Source organism: Eptesicus fuscus, chromosome 2 (assembly GCF_027574615.1).
Source record: "Eptesicus fuscus isolate TK198812 chromosome 2, DD_ASM_mEF_20220401, whole genome shotgun sequence".
NCBI classification, from domain to species: Eukaryota; Metazoa; Chordata; class Mammalia; order Chiroptera; family Vespertilionidae; genus Eptesicus; species Eptesicus fuscus.
This window is the reverse complement of record NC_072474.1, coordinates 77,181,857-77,200,705: the sequence shown is the minus strand read 5'-3', so window position 1 is coordinate 77,200,705 and position 18,849 is coordinate 77,181,857. Positions and strand designations below refer to the sequence as shown.

At 36.6% G+C, this 18,849-nt stretch overlaps 1 protein-coding gene across 4 annotated transcripts in view; it reads right to left on the bottom strand.

The window, feature by feature from the left end:
• The window catches only part of EPHA5 (EPH receptor A5), a 339,786-nt gene that overhangs the window by 18,045 nt on the left and 302,892 nt on the right, over window positions 1–18,849 (bottom strand). For all 4 annotated transcript variants that reach the window (XM_054728753.1, XM_054728760.1, XM_054728756.1 and 1 more), the window contains 3 exons: window positions 10,832–10,893; window positions 9,135–9,344; window positions 6,175–6,324 (listed from right to left, as the gene is read on the bottom strand). In XM_054728753.1, coding sequence (XP_054584728.1) covers window positions 6,175–6,324; window positions 9,135–9,344; window positions 10,832–10,893 — 422 coding nt within the window. The remainder of the gene's footprint in view (window positions 1–6,174; window positions 6,325–9,134; window positions 9,345–10,831; window positions 10,894–18,849) is intronic.

Sequence of the window (18,849 nt, the reverse complement as noted above, 5' to 3'; positions counted from 1 at the left end):
AATAATATCCAGGATCAAAAGGAGTTATTTTGAAAGAAAGTGCATTCTTCATCACAGGAGTTGTAAAAAATGTAGGATGGATAACTGAGTGCTAGGAAATGTGTAGGGAGAACTTGAGCTTCAGCTAGGTGTTTTGATGAATAAGTTCTATCTAGGTCGTGAGTACTTTTGCTAGGTAGTTAACATCTCACAGATGAGTCCTTTTGTTACTATGTGATATGAAGCTCCCCATAAGTGACTAGAGTTTAAGAATATGTTCCTGTAAATAATCTCAGATACCACAGAAATAGTTTCAGATATACCAGTTTCTTCTATGATTTTTTCCTATTGCCAATAGTTATTAAAGATATATTGGGTGTGCTTTTCTTCTTAGTTCATCAATCTTAGATCACTAGAGTTCCAGAGATTAAAGAGATCTTAGAAATCTTTTTATTCAAGCCCATTCCCTTTATAGTCATAGAAACTGTCCAAGCAGTGTAGAATCCAAGATGAATGACTTTCATTTCAATATATTTGTTTGTTGTTGTTGTTGTTGTTATTGTTTTCAAATAGCAAGGTACAGGAATTTTGTACTTTAGCTTGATATTTATGTATCACTTTTTCCAAAGGTGTCAGAATTGTTATGTGGTTACCAGTTCCTAAAATAATTGCTTGCATCCAAGGGCAGCATTATCCTTAGAGGACCAATGTTATCTTAGAAGACCACATTTTGTTGGTCCAACACACTCATTATTATACAGACATTATTACACTGAGGCTAAGAAGTTTAATAATTTTCTCACTGTCAAATCTTGGAAATGTACAGTATTTGGATGAGAACTAAAGGCCTCATACTTTAGCTAATTGTAGCATGCTGTGTGTTACCATAAAATACTCTCTTTGCTTTACCATAAACTATTCCAACAATATAAGAAGAATCACATATATTTATATAAGTATATCTATATCTACACCTATATCTACCTCTTCTGTAGCACTGAAAATTTAAACAAAGAAGAGAAAGAAGAGAGGCATAGCCCATACAAAGTGGTTTGATATTCTTTTGGAGTCAAATATTCTTGCTGACTCATAGATATAGTAATAGAAAACTATCTCCCCCCTCAAAAAAGGCACAAGTAATTCTAACATGAGAAGATTGAAAAGCAGATAACTTAATGAGTTATTAAAGCTCTTTGTAATCTATGTGCTTAATATAACCTATTTAGTCATATATTTTACAATAAATATAAGAAAACAAAACTGTCACTGAATATAAAAATGCAATGCAATGAAATCTCTTTTTATTTTGGCTTTTGTTTGAAGTTCTGAAAAATGTTGACATTTAAAATGTTTGTGATCAATAAAGGAGCTTCTACTGACTATAGGATATTATCTTACTTCCCAAGCTTGAATGAGAGTTTATGGTCGGTATTTACCTAAATCATCCTAGCCATTCTGGCTTATTTTTATTATGCATCACTATGATTTTTCTCTGTGATGACAGAGGCAATCCTAAATCAAAAGAAACTCACTGCAGCATTCCCCTCTGCCTCTGACACAGCCAGAGGTCTTCTTTGATGGATGTAGATGATTCTCCATGTCTGGGTAATGTAACATTTTCATGGTGGCAAAGCCCTTTTTGAATCAGATAGTATCTGGAGTGTAGAGATTATGGAATATATCATTCAAAACTGCCAAATCAGTACTTCTACTTTGTTCTCTGATATTTCCTCCCAAAGAGATATTAAGTAATCACAATTTTCAAATAGAATAGATCTGTCATGTTTCCCGGACACACATTTAGATAGAAATCGAGGCATATCAAACTTAGTGCTATATCTAAAAACTAAATGCCACTACGGATCTGAACTTGTTTAGGAAATACAGAGCATGTATTGGCAATTTTTTCAAAGGCAGGCATTTTAGAAAGATCTGTAACTGTAAAATCATTTTTCTGTAAACCTTATTTAGATGCTCAGAAAACCCAGCCAGAGTCAAAATATTAGTTTTTATTTTTATAACTTCCTGAAACTATTACATCAGCATTTCCTTGTTGTTGTTGTTGTTGTTTTTTTAATTATTTGAAATCAAATTATCTGAAAAAGTATCAAGACTCTCAAATGGCTGAAATCTGGAAAAAAATATGTCCCAAATCCTTCACACCTCCTTGTTTTTATGTCCTTCTCCATGTAACTTTATATTGTCCATTCACAGTGAACAGTGTAATGTACCATACTCTGATAATGGGATTGGCCAATGGGATTTTAGCAGATATGTTTTAGGCTGAGGAGTAAATGGGCTCATTCTTGCCCTTCAGTCACTTGACAAATTAGCTCACATCTAGTCTCGCCTGCAGGTCTTCAGCGGAAGACGAAGGCCCTGTGGAGTGCAAGTATATACCAGCCAACTCCAAGGGACTTGAACAAGCCCAGTTAAAATCAGCAAAAACTTATGAGCATTCACCTAGCATCTTGTTTTACTTTGGTCTATAATTTTATTTGTGAGAGATACAACTAGCTCAGGTATAGTTGTCAATAATGTGGGTGACAATGCTACAAATATTATGCAACTAGTTGGGAAGTACAAATAATTCTGAGTGACACAATTGGAATTAAAAATATCAGAATTGTGAGACATTACTAATAAACAAATAAGGGACAAATGTTTTCCTTGAGTGAAAGGACCAAGCTTGCTGGCAGACAGAATAAAATACTTTCATAACATTTAAACAAAACAATGGCATTGAAATGAGCCTTGAAAGAAGATAGAAGCAAAACAACAAAGTACTCTGTAGCTCAAGTTAGCATTTGGCATTTATCTGGAGAACTGAAAGCAGCAAATAGATCTAATCTTGGTCTAGACTAGATAAATCCAGAATAATTATTAAATATTGATTGAATATGTTATATTCAATTGAAGGGTGAACTAGGATCACTGGTTGGAAATGAAAGAGAGGACGTAGACATTGATTGAATTGGAGACAGAGTCAAGGTTAGGTACACAAAATGTGGAGAACCAGGTTCAGTTTACAGTATAACATTTATTATTATTTTTGACCTTAAGAAAGTCATCTAATCTCTCTAAGTCATAGTTCCTTGACTGCAAAACAGGACTAGTACAGGCATACCTCTCTGATAGTTTGTTAAATATATACCGAGAGTTCAATGATACTTTTATCATAGTCCTGCCCTTAATATCAGAAAGTTGAGCACAGTAGATACTGTGTTGACCCAAACTTAGAGAAATAAATGTCAGCAGTTCCTCCTTAAATCAAGTGAGTATAGTGCAAAAAAAAAAAACCCCAAAAAACAAAAAAATGATTGTAGCAATTTTCGATGACTGCAGAAGCAATTTTAGATGTCTTGTATACTTATCAAGAGGCAGGAATCCATCAGCCCAGTTTACTATTGCTGTCAGAGTAGAATGCTATGAAATACAGTTGACCTTTGAATGACATGGACTTGAATTGCATAAGTCCACTTACATGCAAATTTTCCTCAATAAGTACTGTCATTGTATATTCTCTTCCTTATGACTTTCTTAATAACATTTTCTTTTTCATAGCTTATTTTATTACCAGAGGCCTGGTGCATGAAATGTGTGCACGGGGGGGGGGGGGGGGGGAGGGGAGGGGGGGGCGTGTCCCTCAGCCCAGCCTGCACCCTCTCCAATCTGGGACCCCTTGAGGGATGTCCGACCACCCATTTAGGCCTGATCCAACTGGGATCGGGCCTAAACGGGCAGTTGGACATCCCTCTCACAATCCAGGACTGCTGGCTCCCAACCGCTCACCTGCCTCTGCCTGATTGCCCTTAACTGCTTCTGCCTGCCAGCCTCATCACCCCTAACCACTCCCCTGCCAGCCTGATCGACACCTAACTGCTCCCTGGCCGGCCCGATTGCCCATAACTGCCATCCCCTGCTGGCCTGGTCACCCCTAACTGACCTCCCCTGCAGGCCTGGTCACCCCCAACTGCCCTTCCCTGCTGGCCTGGTCCCCCCCCAGTGGCCCTCCCATGAAGGCCTGGTCCCCCCCAACTGCCTGCTGGTCTGGTTTCCCCATAACTGTCCTCCCCTGCAGGCCTGGTCCTCCCCAACTGCCTTCCCCTGCAGGCCTGGCACCCCCACAATTGTCCTACCCTGCAGGCCTGGTCCTCCCCAACTGCCCTCCCCTGCAGGCCTGGGTCCCCCACAATTTTCCTCCCCTGCAGGCCTGGTCCCCCCAACTGCTCTCCCCTGCAGGCCTGCCCCCCCCCCCAACTGCCCTCCCCTGCAGTTCTGGTCCTCGCAACTGCCCTCCCCTGCTAACCTGGTCACCCCTAACTGCCCACAACTGCCCTCCCTTGCTGGCCATCTTGTGGCGGCCATCTCGTGTCCACATGGGGGCAGCCATCTTGTGTCTTAGAGTGATGGTCAATTTGCATATCACTCTTTTATTAGATAAGATAAGGCTACAGCACATAATACCTATAACATGCAAAATATGTGTTAATTGACTATATTATCGATAAGGATTCCAGTCAACGGTAGGCTGTGAGTTGTTATGTTTTGGAGCAGTCAAAAGTTCTATGCAGATTTTTAACTCTGTGGGGTTTGGCCCCTTAGGCCTGCATTGTTGAAAGGACAACTGTAATCCTTAGGAAAGCTGAAGTGTGACCCTAGCTTCTCGCCTGAGGAAATTTGCAGAAGGCAGGCTGGCTGAGAAAGCCTGCAGTAGTACCCAAAACAGGAAGCACTGGTGGAGAATCCAACATTCATCAGGTTTAGTAGACGTGTGTATGGTGCAGTGAAAGACTGTGCAGTATGCAGCTGGTGCAAGTGAGAGGAACTAAGAGCTCAGTACATCCTCTCTAAGTACCTTGCAGAGAGGAGGTCCTCATCAAGGGCCTTTGGAAGAGCTCAGACATGAATCTCAACAAAGAACAATGTCCGGGTTACTGCCGAGCAGGAGGCATCAACAGCCCAACATTGGAAAAACATCATTGCCCCTTCCCTTCTACCTCTCTATCTAGGAAGATCCTGAAAAGTCCAGACATGGACTTTGGCAGAGGAGGAGGACGAGCAAAAATCTGAACATTCTTCCTTTACAATCTAGGTACTGAGGGTCACGCTGGAAAACACTTTGAAATGGTATTGACTTTCATTTAGACTGGACTTGAATTTTTATATATGAAAGTGGATCTTAATCACTGGCATAAGACTGTTGCTTCAACAAAATTAGGATTGAAAGATAGTACCTGACTAATAACTTCAGAAGGTGTAAGAGAGGGAGAGTTTATAGAGTACCGATGAAAGAAATAATTACAGGAGAAGAATGTTTTAAAGCATGCTATTGAGGTAAGACTTCAATATACTGGTTTTATAAACAAGTAATAAGATATTAGTTGGTAAAGCACTTAAGGCAGTATAAGGCACATAGTAAGGCCTCAAAATATGTTAGCTGCTTTTATAATTGTTATTGTTATCAGACAGAAAATACATCAAATTTAAAGGTGATCCAAAATGGAAAGGGCTGTCTGGAATAGTAACAAAGGAAAATTATAAAAGCAAAGACTAAAAAAGCCATGTGTGAGGTATCATGTAATAAGCATTCTGAACTTGAATAGAAGTGTTTTGTTTTGTTTTTCCATGATTCCTTTAATGCTAGGACTCCTTAATTCTAAGCATGAATTATTTTTTCCATGTGGGGAAAGCCTATTTCCCCCTAAATTATATAGACAATACAACTCTTCCTACATGTTTTAATTTTAAAAATGTAGATTGTTCCTTTTTTATCCTCTAAGAGCATCCAGGATGAAGTCAATATCATTCATCCTTTTGCACTAAAGCATTAGCTGCCTCCATCAAATGCAAATCATAAAACCTTGCCTGTCAGTACTCATTCTTTGATGGCTCTTTCTTTATCTTTGAAAATGATACTGACATTAAATGAGTGAAATAGCACCACAATACAGCTAAAACTGTCTGGCAAGGGACTGAGCTTTTATATAATAGTGACTTACTTTCCTTTGTGCTAACTCATTTTGAGCTTCTGCATAAAGGATAGTTTAACAACAAAGTAGATCAGAGGGTAAGCAAAGTATTTCTTTTTTTTAAGCAACTGTCATGTTCAGAAATGAAAACTATTATAAGTCTCCTGACACAGAGTGCTAAGCATTTCATCTCAAACTTGAGTGGGCATAGCTCCATACTTACATCTTGGTTGGTCATCTCCCAATAGGGTCTCTCTCCATAAGACACAACCTCCCACATCACGATTCCATAGCTCCAGACATCACTAGCAGAGGTAAACTTTCTGAAAGCTATAGCTTCCGGGGCAGTCCATCTTATTGGGATTTTGCCTCCCTGCAATTAAAAAAGAATTTTTAAAATATCCTCACAGACTTCAAATGTACCTAGGGATATTGCTGCTTCACTGAAAAGATCTAGAAAGAGATGTAGCATTTTTAAGTGAATCTGTTTGACATCATGCAGTCTCTTTGCACATATCGGTCCATAAGCACTTGTAGACTGCTAATTGGCTGTCTGGAAGGTTTCTGGTTTAAATTCCGTTTGACTGCTAGAACACACAGGACCCACATCTCAATTACAGTATCAGAATGGCAGCTCTCAGTGGGGAAAGGAAGCAGTCAAGCAAATCAATAAGGTAACTTTCATGATTTTCAAGCTGAGTAAAGGACTCAGATTCCCGGGTGCTTTTTATCTTCTTTAATATGAGAACTGTAAGTGGAACATCTCAGTTGCTGAATGCAAGACAGAGAAGTTTAACAGCTAATAAGACAAGCATGAAAATCAGATATATTAAAAGCTTAGTTACACTTTTTCCTAATATCATGCAATTTCTTTTAGACTTGATTTCTTTCATTTTCTTTCATTGGCATATTTTTATTTGTTTGGATAGGCTTTTTCATTTTAACCTAAGAAATAGGTGTGTTTTTTTAAATTTAATTCAACCATTTTAAAATTTATTAAAATTAGATGATGGGGAAAAACTTACAACATTAATATATATTGGATTCTTTTAACATGGCAAAAAAAATGCTTTGGTAGGTTTTCTCTTAGTTCACAAAATAAACATTTAACCTGCCCCTTTTAAGGGTGAACATTTTTCCTCATAATTTTTAAAAGCAGGCAACCCCAAGCAACCAAACATTTTATTTATAAGCAAAAATCAATCAACCAATCAATCAATCAATCAATATAGTGGGTTGAGAGAGAGAGGTTTTGAATATTTTCTCATAAAATGACTAGCATATGCCTTCCCATTTTGCAAGAAGGGAATAATGTATTTCAAATACCAGAAAAATGTAACTTAAACTGCTCTTTATGAACCAAAGTTTCAAGACATATGAGAAAATAATAATGTTATGTAATGCTTGAAACTGCTGAGTTGCAGTTAATTTGAATTATTCAAAATAAGTTTGAATTATTTGCTCCTTGGAAATATGGTAACACCACTTTAAGAAGACTTTCCCAAAACATACTTTGGTTAATTAAATATCCATAGGTGTGGTCACACAATTAGCTCTGGCAAGTTGTGTTGCAACATTCCATAATATATTATTATTATTATACCTCTTAAAATTATAGTTTGTGGATTACTTTAAACTTCAGCCTAGAATGTTTCTCTTGATCCTCTGACCATCACATTTGTCATCAATATTATCTGGTGCTCCTTTATCTCTGGATCTCTCAGTACATGCATTTCCCACAGCTGCCAATATGACTCATTTCGTAGGAATAATTCTTGAGGGTCTCAGGATCTCTGCTTTCCCTCGCCCTCCCTTTCCCCCAGAATGACACATTGACAATCTACTCCATGCATTTAACTAAGTCATCAAGCAGTCATACTGGGAATGGATTTTCCTATAACCTCAATCTTGTTTAGGCCAAGTTTATTAAGTGTAACTCTAATTCCAAGAGGATTCTTGAATGAGGTTTCATTTAATGCAAATAATGACAAAGATAATTAAGTCTAGAAAAAAAGGAAGTGATATCCCATCAATTAATTTATTGATTTGTCAAGCTGACCATTTTAAAAGACTCCATTTACTTATATAATTTGCATGTGATCTTCAGCATAATACAGTCTCTAAGAATCTGATACATAAAACAACATTGAAAAAGAAAGCTTTATAATATATGACTAGATTTATTGTTAGGCTATGAGTACAAATGATTTTTTAAAAGGTGACTTAAGGAAATGTGTAACACATCTATCATAAAAATAAGGGATGACAAAAGTGTTCCTTTGTATGGAAACCAAAGTTAAGCAAATTGTAGAGTGAAAAAGATGCACTGATAAATTCCTGTCTTCACAAGAAGTTTAAATCTTGAACTTGATGACACTTTAAAGATTTAGAACTAAACAAATGTAGTTTATCATAAGGGATTCAAACTGTAGAAGTGCAATACATAGATTGCCCCCAAAATTTCATTGTCCCAATACTCACAATATTACACAGAGAGACTTATTGATTATATCACATATCAATTCAGGAACCAATTACATTGCTGGAAAAGGGTGTTGATTTATGCTAATTACAATATGTTAGTGACCAATTTTCCAAAGACATGGGCTTAACAGTTTACATAGTATATAAAAAAGAAATCAGACATACCTTTAATAAATCAAAAGTTTTTTAAGAAATAGCTCTTTTATTCTATACCATGTGAATCCTTAAAACATAGGTTTAGATATTTCTGCATTTGTTTTACAAAAGAAGATAGTGCAAGAGTTTAAGTTACTCCATAATGCTATACATGTATATATTCATATTTATTGTACATGTATAGATAACATATTGATTGTTTTAATATAGGATGTTCTCTATTTTTTACATTTAAAATTTTATATGATTTTTACATTGTTGTATACAATCTAAATTTGAACTTTTTTTATTTTCAGTATTGGTAGAAAAAAAGTAAAGTATTGAGACTCATTAGGTAAATACTTTTTTATCTGAGTTTATTATATGAATTTTTTGATATCTAACAAGGAGCATCATCTGGATTTTTTTACTCCCTCACCCTCTCCTTTTCTCTCTCCCTTTTCCTATGTTGGAGAAATGCCCTTTTTGCTATTTCCTTTAAAATCTTTAAATATTAAATGCCTCTAGTCTAGGGAGTCAGAAATGCATTCTGTTAGAACTTACCCTTGTAGTATAGGCTGCCTCAGGATCATCTTCCAGCACCCTGGAAAGTCCAAAGTCAGACACTTTGCACACAAGGTTACTGTTGATTAAGATGTTTCTAGCAGCGAGGTCTCTATGCACGTAGCCCATGTCGGAAAGGTACTTCATTCCAGCAGCGATGCCTCTCAGCATGCCAACCAGCTGAATCACAGTGAATTGCCCATCATTTTTCTGTAAAGACGATGTAGCAATATTAGTCCAGCCACACCAATCACTGGGGGCGGGGGGGGGGGGGATATGAAAGGGTTTTCATTCAAACCCAAATTAATACTATTCCCAAATTCATATGCATATTCTACGTGAAGGAGAATAAAAAAAAGTCGGGAAATATATAGTTAAGTTGGTAATATTTATCACTTCTTTCCTTGGTCAAAGCAGATCAAGGTTTTGAAAGCCCTTATGGAAAATCCCATTTAATCGCCCTTCTCTGCATTGCAATTCTTTTATTCTCAGTCATCAGAGGAGTGTGTTCATTACTGCAGCCTGGTGCTTGCCTAGGGTTAACACGGCACGTCTTTGAGGTGCTTTAGAGGAAGCCAGCTCGATAGGCATATTGTTGTAAAGAAGAAATGGCCAGAGGAGATGGAGGGAGATTCTTCAGCAGCAGATGGGAGGGGAATGGCTGAGGAATGACCCGGAAGAGATTCGCATTTCTTGGAAGCTTGCAGTCTTTTTCAGGGGCACTCAATTTACTGCACACACACACACACACACACACACACACACACACACACACACAGAAAAAGGCTCACCCAATGATTATTTTAACAAAAGAAGAAGATGATGTGACTTTATGAGACCAGGGCACTAGAAGACACGTATAAGAAATTTGGCAACAGAATCTGGAGAGCGTAAGGGAATGTGGCAGCAGCCCCCTTGTCCGCGGGCTGATGTCATATTCAATGCTCGGGCCCTTCTTATCATTGTCATTAATGCCATCTCCCATCACCTTTCCTAATCCATAGCAATAATCGCTGAGGAAGATGAAAAACTGCCAGTCTACAGATTTAAGCAGGCCTGCAGATGTATTACATCATTTAACACCTGAAGAACTTACACATTAAAAAAAAAAATTTTTTTTGAGACTCACAGACTGAACAATATAGGATCAGTATCATCTATTACCACATGAGGACTCTGGGGGCACAAGCGGCCTCAGATGGGTTATAAGCCTATTTAACCCTTACTGTAGATAAGGAGCATGGAGCTTTGAGACAGTTTTTCCTAGCTCTGCCTGATAATATGTACTTTGAAAAAGTTAGAATTTGTTCAAGCTTCTTTTTCTACTTTCTGTTTTTTTTTCCCTTCCCTCCCTCCCTCCCTCCCTCCCTCCCTCCCTCCCTCCCTCCCTCCTTCCTTCCATCCATCTCTTCTCTTCCTTCTTTCCTTCCTTTCTTTCCTCTTTCTTTCATTTTTTTTTTTTGGCAAAGTAGCATATAATTATGTAAAACTGTAGACACACATAATTTGAATTTGTATAAGTTTTCTGAAAAGAAAAAAAAATTCAAACCAAAGTTAACTTTTTGGAGTGTAATTATTCTCACTCCAGGTATTTCTATCTATTTTAAAATTCAGCTTTAAAGTGGCTCAATTTTAACTTCAATGTCATTATCAATATATAAATAACACTGAATAATTAAATTTGCCTCAAATCTTACCTTTAAAAATGTATCTAAAGAGCCGTTTTCCATATACTCTGTCACTATCATCACTGGTTTACCTGAAAAGAAAACAATGGATGAGCTGCTGTTTTTCTATTTAGTATTCTTATCTAGGAAAAGCTTACCTGGAAGTCTTTATTAGTGTCCAAAGTATATACACTTTTGAAAAATATATTTTATTGATTCTCCACAGAGAGGAAGGGAGAGGGATAGTTAGAAACATCAATGAGAGAAACATCGATCAGCTGCCTCCTGCACACCCCCCACTAGGGATGTGCCTGCAACCAAGGTACATACCCTTGACCGGAATCGAACCTGGGACCCTTAAGTCCGCAGGCTGATGCTCTATCCACTGAGCCAAACCGGTTGCGGCTATACACTTATTTTTTAAAGTCCTCTGTGTAGCAAGTAAATTCCTGACACTATGATATCTTAGTAAAATGGTGGGGTCAGGATCACAAGAATACAAGAATAATAACAGATTGATATAGTTAATTGTCAATATAAAAATCAATTTATGTAGACAATAAGTTGATTAATAAATATCATTTTAATAGATGTAATTATATAATGTACCAAAAATTAATATCCAGCAAAGCAATGTGAACATATTCATCTTTTAAAAATTCTCAATAAAATCTCTGATCCAGTCTAGCGGCTGCTTTATGATCCCTTGAATATATGTTGTATTTTTATTTCTATGTTCTTGTAACTCTTTACTTTATAGCTGCCTCCCTTTCCCCTCTCTGTCACACACTTATAATCTCTATCAATCCAATGATTTTTATTCTTCAAAATGCTGTTCTAATTCCTCTTGCTATCCAGAAACTTCTCTTGCAATCATCATTTCTGATGGTAGGGGTCCTTTTATATCTGATATAGAAGCACAGCCTTGAGATTAGCTGGGCAGCACTGCTGGGCTCTGAACCCCATATCAATCACCATTATGTGATCTTGGGCATATCAATTCCTATCTCTGTGTTTCAGTTTTCTCATCAGTAAAATTAGTATATTAATGGCACCTGCTCATAGGGTTTTGTTAGTATGCAAGTCAAATAATTTCCCAAGGAACTTAAAATAGCACCTATAACTTAGAATTTTCTGTGTATTATTATTTTATAAACTTAATCAAACCTGTGGGTTAACTTCCTTGCTATATGTTAGTTGGCTAGGAGAATAAATCATACTTTATCTCCCATAAAATGATGGTATTTTGCTTATAATATGTCTGTGACACAGGAGAAAAATACAAGATAAAAAAAATCCTTGTTAAAGGAGAAAATACTTAAAATACGGTTGTTAGTTTTATCACTTCTCATTAACCTCATTCTATTTTAGAACATGCCCCTTTACTCTTCAATAAAATTATACTACATAAATTTTAAGTGTTAATTTAAACTATTTTGAGATTAGTAAAAGGAGACTTTATGACAGGAAAATTACTATCATATACATCTATTAACTTTTATGCATTATGAAGAGAAAACAAGGCCTGTACAATCATGAAATGCATTATAATTAACTTAATGGCATTCTCCAGAAGGACATCTGTACTTTACTTGAGAAGTGATTAATTCAAGTCACAGAAATGGAAATTGCATGCTTATCCACTCACCATCATCCAGAAGTGTAAAGAGATGTAGACAGTAACACAATTACCTATAAATAAGGAATGACTAGGAAGTAAAAGGATTTTTCACTCCGAAGTCACTTAAAACTCACTGTTTAGAATACTGAGGTAGATTAGTCTTGTTCCTCACTCAGGTAATTATCTTCTTTTAAAATATTTTAGGGGCAATATTCTTTTCATGGAATGTGACAAGTATATTATAAAGGCAGACACATTTTTCTCCTCCCTTTTTAAAGTTTAGAAAAGTTATAAAAATAAATTCGTCTAAAATAAGTCATTTGGCATATAATTATAGATGCCTACATTGGGTGAAACATCATATATGCAGAGAATATCCATTGAAGATGTCATTCTATATGAACTTTGAAGACTGAAAGGGTCACTGATATAATAAAAGGTGATAGATATTCCAGGAAGAAGAGGCAGCATGTGCCAAGGGATCTTGTCATGAAAGAACCCATCAAGTTCAAATAGAGCCATATATTTGATTTTTATGAAGCGCTCTGGATTTTTTCTTTGTAAATCAGGAAGTGTCAGGGGATGAGTTGGGGAAAACTGATTTTAAAACTGACTGGAAATACAATATCTTTGTAGGTGTTTTTTTTGTTTTTGTTTTTTAAAGATTCATATTGCATTTGTAAATGGCTCTGACAACACAAGAATAGAAAAGATTATAAATGTTTTGTGTGTTTTTTCTTAGTATATATGTAATCTAAGTTCAGGAATAGAGAAATGCTTCCAATTTAACTTTATTTTAATGATATTGTCACACCCGTCTTAATGGACTTCACACAAACTCTAAGATAGATAAAAATTCTGCTTTGGGTCTCTTTAAGTCCCATTCTTACTTATCAGAGCCCATTTCAGTCTTTTGTTAATGTTGAAGTCCCTTTTCTTTCAAAAGTCCAGAATTAACATCTATTCCGCAAGGGGAATAGACAACATATTTGATAACTGCTTTGGCACAGTTACCTATGTGACAGAAATTACACATGCCATATGCTAGAATATCCTGGAATGTCCTGTTGTACCAGACATCACCCTTTCATTTGCCCCATTTTGGGAATTCAGAAATACCCAGGGATGAAGCTGAGCAGGCAGATAGTAAGAACACCTGGGGGTCCAGTCATCAGTTTTTAATCAAGCACAATAGAACTATTTCAATAAATTTACAGTTAATATCCCTGGATGGTGTTTCTCTGTGGTTAGAGCATTAGCCAGGGAACTGAAGGGTGGGGGGTTCCATTCCCTGTCCAAGGCAATTACCTGCAGGTTCATTCCCTGCCCTGGTCAAGGTGTGGGAGGCAACCAATCTCTCTTTCACCTCTCTCTCTCTCTCTCTCTCTCTCTCTCTCTCTCTCTCTCTCTCTCTCTCTCTCTCTCCTTTTTCCTCTCTCTCTCTCCCTCCCTCCTTTCCACTCTCTCTAAAAATCAATGGAAAAATATCCTCATGTGAGGATTAACCACATTTTTAAAAAAATGTACAGCTAATAGAGCCAAAGGGCATTGCACTTGCTGCAAACAGTAGCCCTGGTCAAATCAGAAGGAGGCCCACACTGTAATCAGCCTGTGATTCCAGGAATCCCTCCGATTCTGTCTGATTTCTTCTTTCACTTACAGAAATTCACTGAGGGAGTTATCTTACTGTAAAGAATGGGAAGAACTGAATTCTAGCAGATATCCAGGACTAGCTTTGCTTCACTGGCACCTCTCAGCTCCTACCACAAGAGCAGATGCCTTATCCATCAAAGCAAAATCTTAATTGCTTAATCTTACTCTACCGCAAGTTCTTTATGTCTCTGCCATGTTCCCTATAGTTCTACTTATAAAACTTGGTTCCTTCTCTCTTTGCCTATATATATTTTTTCTGCCTACCCTCTAATTTTGTAGACTCTCTTCTTACAGTAATGGTTCAGAGGTAGATATTTGCTACTGTTCATCCAAGGTCTAATGAACAGGAATTGGATAGAATCCCCATGTAAAAATATCTCTTTGGGGGTAAATTTGTTCTTTAAATTCAACCCAAATTTACTGAGTTTAGAAGAAAGACTTTATACTCTAAAGAGAATGAACTGATCAGAAATCTCATGGACATTTAATAATATACATTTGGAAAGAAAACAAATATTAGTTTTTAGGGAGATGGGCTCCTGGTATTCATCCTGTAAGACTTTATAGATAGCATCACCTAGTTTTAAAAGTCAGATTATTTATGACAGTGTAGGTTGTAATGTCAATAACAAAAATGTTATTTGAGAAATATAGTAGGGACCTAAAACACCTCCCATATTTCAGAAAAAGGGGGAAAGCAATTAAAGTGAATGCTTGCAAACAAGCATGATACTTTTTTATGGACAAAAACTAAGACACTTTAGAACCCGTTTGATTATATTTCATGCTTGAGTCATTTTAATGCTAATTATATTTAGTTTGGCTTATGTTTTGTCTCAGTTCCTGCTAGCCTGCAAGAATGACATAGCAATAATTAGCATGGCTTACTTTAGTCCTTGTAAATTCAATAAAACTCTATAAATCATTTTCCATTACCCAGCTTGAAATACAGACAAAGAGTAGATCTGCCAATAATTTTGAAAGCATATTATCAAAAATTCATATAAAGAGAGCTCATAAAGCATGTCAAAACATGATTTTAATCACGGACCAGAGCTTTTATATTACTGTATATCATTTACTGGAGACCCAGCCCAGGCAGAGTCTAAGTAGTAATAAAACATGTTATCTGTGGAATTCACATTCATTATTGATAATTATAAAGGAGCTATCATTTATTGACTTATTGGCTACTCTTTGAAATACATAATAATTTCAATTGTTATCAAAATTCTATAAAAATGATATGACAAAAGACATTTTTCAAAGAAAGAAAAGTAAAATTTAGAAAGATTCAATATATTACTTTGGTTGATTAGAGCAACTTGTGTAAGAAACAAAATTGGGAATCAAATTTATGTCCATCTGACTATAAAAGCTGTTTTCCTTTCCTCCATACTATGCCTGTAATTTCAAAATATTTATTTTAATTTGAAATTTTATCTTTACATCTCATGAATATTTACTCTTTTGTATTAATACAAGCTTGGTAATCATGACTATGTCATAATAAACTACTCAACCACTGTTGGCAGGTCTGGTGGGAATTCAGCTTCTTTCAATAAATAATATGTTCTTACATTCATGATCTATACTAATAAAAGGGTAATATGCTAATTAGACAGGACATCTTCCAGACATCCTTCCGGAAAGAGCCATGGGGCTGAGGCAGAGGCAGTTAGGGGTAATCAGGCCAGCAGGGGAGGGTAGTTAGGGGCGATCAGGCCAGCAGGGGAGGGCAGTTAAGGGCAATCAGGCCGGTAGGAGAGGGCGATTAGGGGATGATCAGGCCAGCAGGCAGAGGCAGTTAGGGGTGATCAGGCAGGCAGGCAGGCGAGTGGTTAGGAGCCAGCAGTCCCGGATTGTGAGAGCTTTGCCTGTGGGATCGGGCCTAAACCAGCATTTGGATATCCCCTGAGGGGTCCCGGATTGGAGATGGTGCAGGGCTGAGGGACCCCCCCCAATGTACAAATTTCATGCACCAGGCCTCTAATCATTACATATATATGCTGAGAGTGTTCTGACGTGTTCTATAGTGAAATGGTTTCAGATTCTACTTTTATGAGATATCCATAGTAATCAAAGTCATAGAAGCAGAAATAAGAAAGGTGGTTGCCAGAGGCTGGGGCAAGGAAGAAAGGAGGAGTTGTTGATCAATGCATACAGAGTTTCAATTGTTATCAAAATTCTATAAAAGTGATATCACAAAAGATTTTCAGTTATTCAGTATGGAAACTTATAAAAATAACTATATAATGGGCTTATAAATAATAGTGTACTGAACACTTAAAAATTTAAGAGGGTAGATTTCATATGTGTGTGTTTTTTTCCTACCACAATTTAAAAATTGAGTTTGTTTCATTAGTACATGATTTTTGGTGCCAATGTCCATCACAAATCCAAGAGAGGAGAGAGGGAGCCACTTTTGGTAATTTAATCCTTTTCCATGACATCTCAGAGTTAGGTGAAACAAACTTTGGGGAATGTTGATGTAGATCTACCCTTGATTTTCAGACTATGGTCCCTGACGAACAGCACAGTTATCAGCTGGGAGCTTGTTAGAACAGCCAAATGTCAGTGCCCGATCCTATCTATTGAAGCAGATTATGCATGTTAACAATACCCTCCGAGGCACATTACATTTTAAGAAACACTGAACTAGACCATATCACAAGAGTTGCAGCTAAATCTTGGCTTATTATTTTATTTGCATTGATATCACTCCCTTTTCTGAAACTATTAACTCACCAACAAACACATGATACCACTTAGGACATAAGGGAGCATTTGATTTAGAAGCTTCATGAATCACTGGAAAATAATTGTCACTGGGGTTTGCTATGAAACATTTTACAAGATTTATAAATAATTAAAAATAAGCCTGTGCTTATACTTGTGTATCTACTGTTTAGTCTTATTTTACTATGCCATTCTATTTGGGTTGTATACCATATAATATACTAACACTTGTAGCTGTTAGAAATTACTTTTATTTTTCTCCCAAAGGAAACATGGGGTAATGCAAATATCATGATTCAATTATTCATGGTTAATAGCCAACCACAAAATGGGATCTTGTGCTTATAATAGAAATAGGTAATGTTTATAAGGTGGAGGGAGGCAAAGTATGGGACAGTTAGAATGATACTCAGATATTTTCATTTAATTATGGTCCTTTTTTATTGGTTAACACTTTAGGAAGGTAATCTATATCTATCTCTATCTCTATCTCTATCTCTATCTCTCTATCTATCTATCTATATATATACACATACACATACATACATATACACACATATATGTATAAATGTATATACTCATATATATATACATATATATTCAGATATATACATATATATTTATATAATTTTAAAATTTGGGAAATATGATACAATCGAAAGCCTATACTGAAAAAGGAGCATAAAAACACCAAATATCTCCATAGGTAGAAATTCCAAACTTTACATATTTTCCTCTTTTATTTCATATTGTTTACATTGATATAAACTTTTCCATTAGATATTCATTTCTCATATTAAAAATGGATTTGAAGTGTTCTGACATTAGTGTAAATGGATAATAATTAGTTATGGAAACATAAATTATAGACTTTTCAGAGGAGGTGAGGACTCTAAGAATTATCAAATCTAATAGTTTTGTTTTATTAATAATGAAAATAACTTTAAAACACACATAGGAGCTATATTCTCTGTGTCTGCTGCCTCTGCTTCTCCTGAGTTCTCTCTCTGCTCTGCCAAGCTGCTCTCTCTAGCAGACTTCTTCACACACACACTCCTTCTAGTTAGTAACCTATATATTACCCCAGAGATAAAGAAGGCTAGTTGCTAACAGTGACATCAATCATTTGGGTTATAGAAGGGCACAGTGTTCCATGTGTACTTGCACCTGCTCGTGGTATCTTGGCCTTGGGCACCCCAATTAGGCTCATGCTCAGAGTGACCTTGGCCATTCTGGTGTATTGACAACAAGGCCTCTGTGCTCCCATTGGCCTTGACTATCCGGGGACCCTGGTGTGGCTCTCACAGGTCTGCACCTTCACTTTATTAAAGCCTTTTCAGAGAGGTCTTTCTCTAAGGAAAACAGAATCCACCAACCCTCGGTAGAACCAATCCCTAATATCCTAGCTTAGCTTTAGTTTCTTCATTTCATATAATGTAAGTACATATGTTCATTCAGTTTATGTCTCCCCCACCCAAAGATAAGCTCCATAAGTCAAGAACTCAGGCTGCTTCATCTCTCCTGGATCCCACTGATTAGGTGACCAATTAACACTTTTTGAATGTTTGGGTTTTGGAGTAATATGGAATTGTTCTAAAGTCTGGCATTATCTTATGCTTAGTTTTATGACATTGGATAAGGTATTTAACCTCTTTAAAGTTAATTTTTCACATCTGTAAGATGAGAACAAATACTAGTGTCCACAAGATAGCATTACTGTGCAGATTAAAGGAGTAATATAGAAAGAGCATTAAGTCTAGTAAATTATTAAAGTAATGATAATGGTAAGTAGTAGTAATAACATATACAAGATTCTGTAAAAAGATTCTCAGGCAATTTCCTTTGTATGGATTTTAATTGTTTTCTAAAACATTTATGGTATCCTATATAATAAAGAAGTAATATGCAAATTGACCCTCACACCTTCACATCACAAGATGGCTCCCCCCATGTCATCACAATATGGCTGCCCCCACCATTGTCACAAGAGAGCTGGCAGGGGAGGGCAGTTGGGGGTGACCAGGCCTGCAGGGGA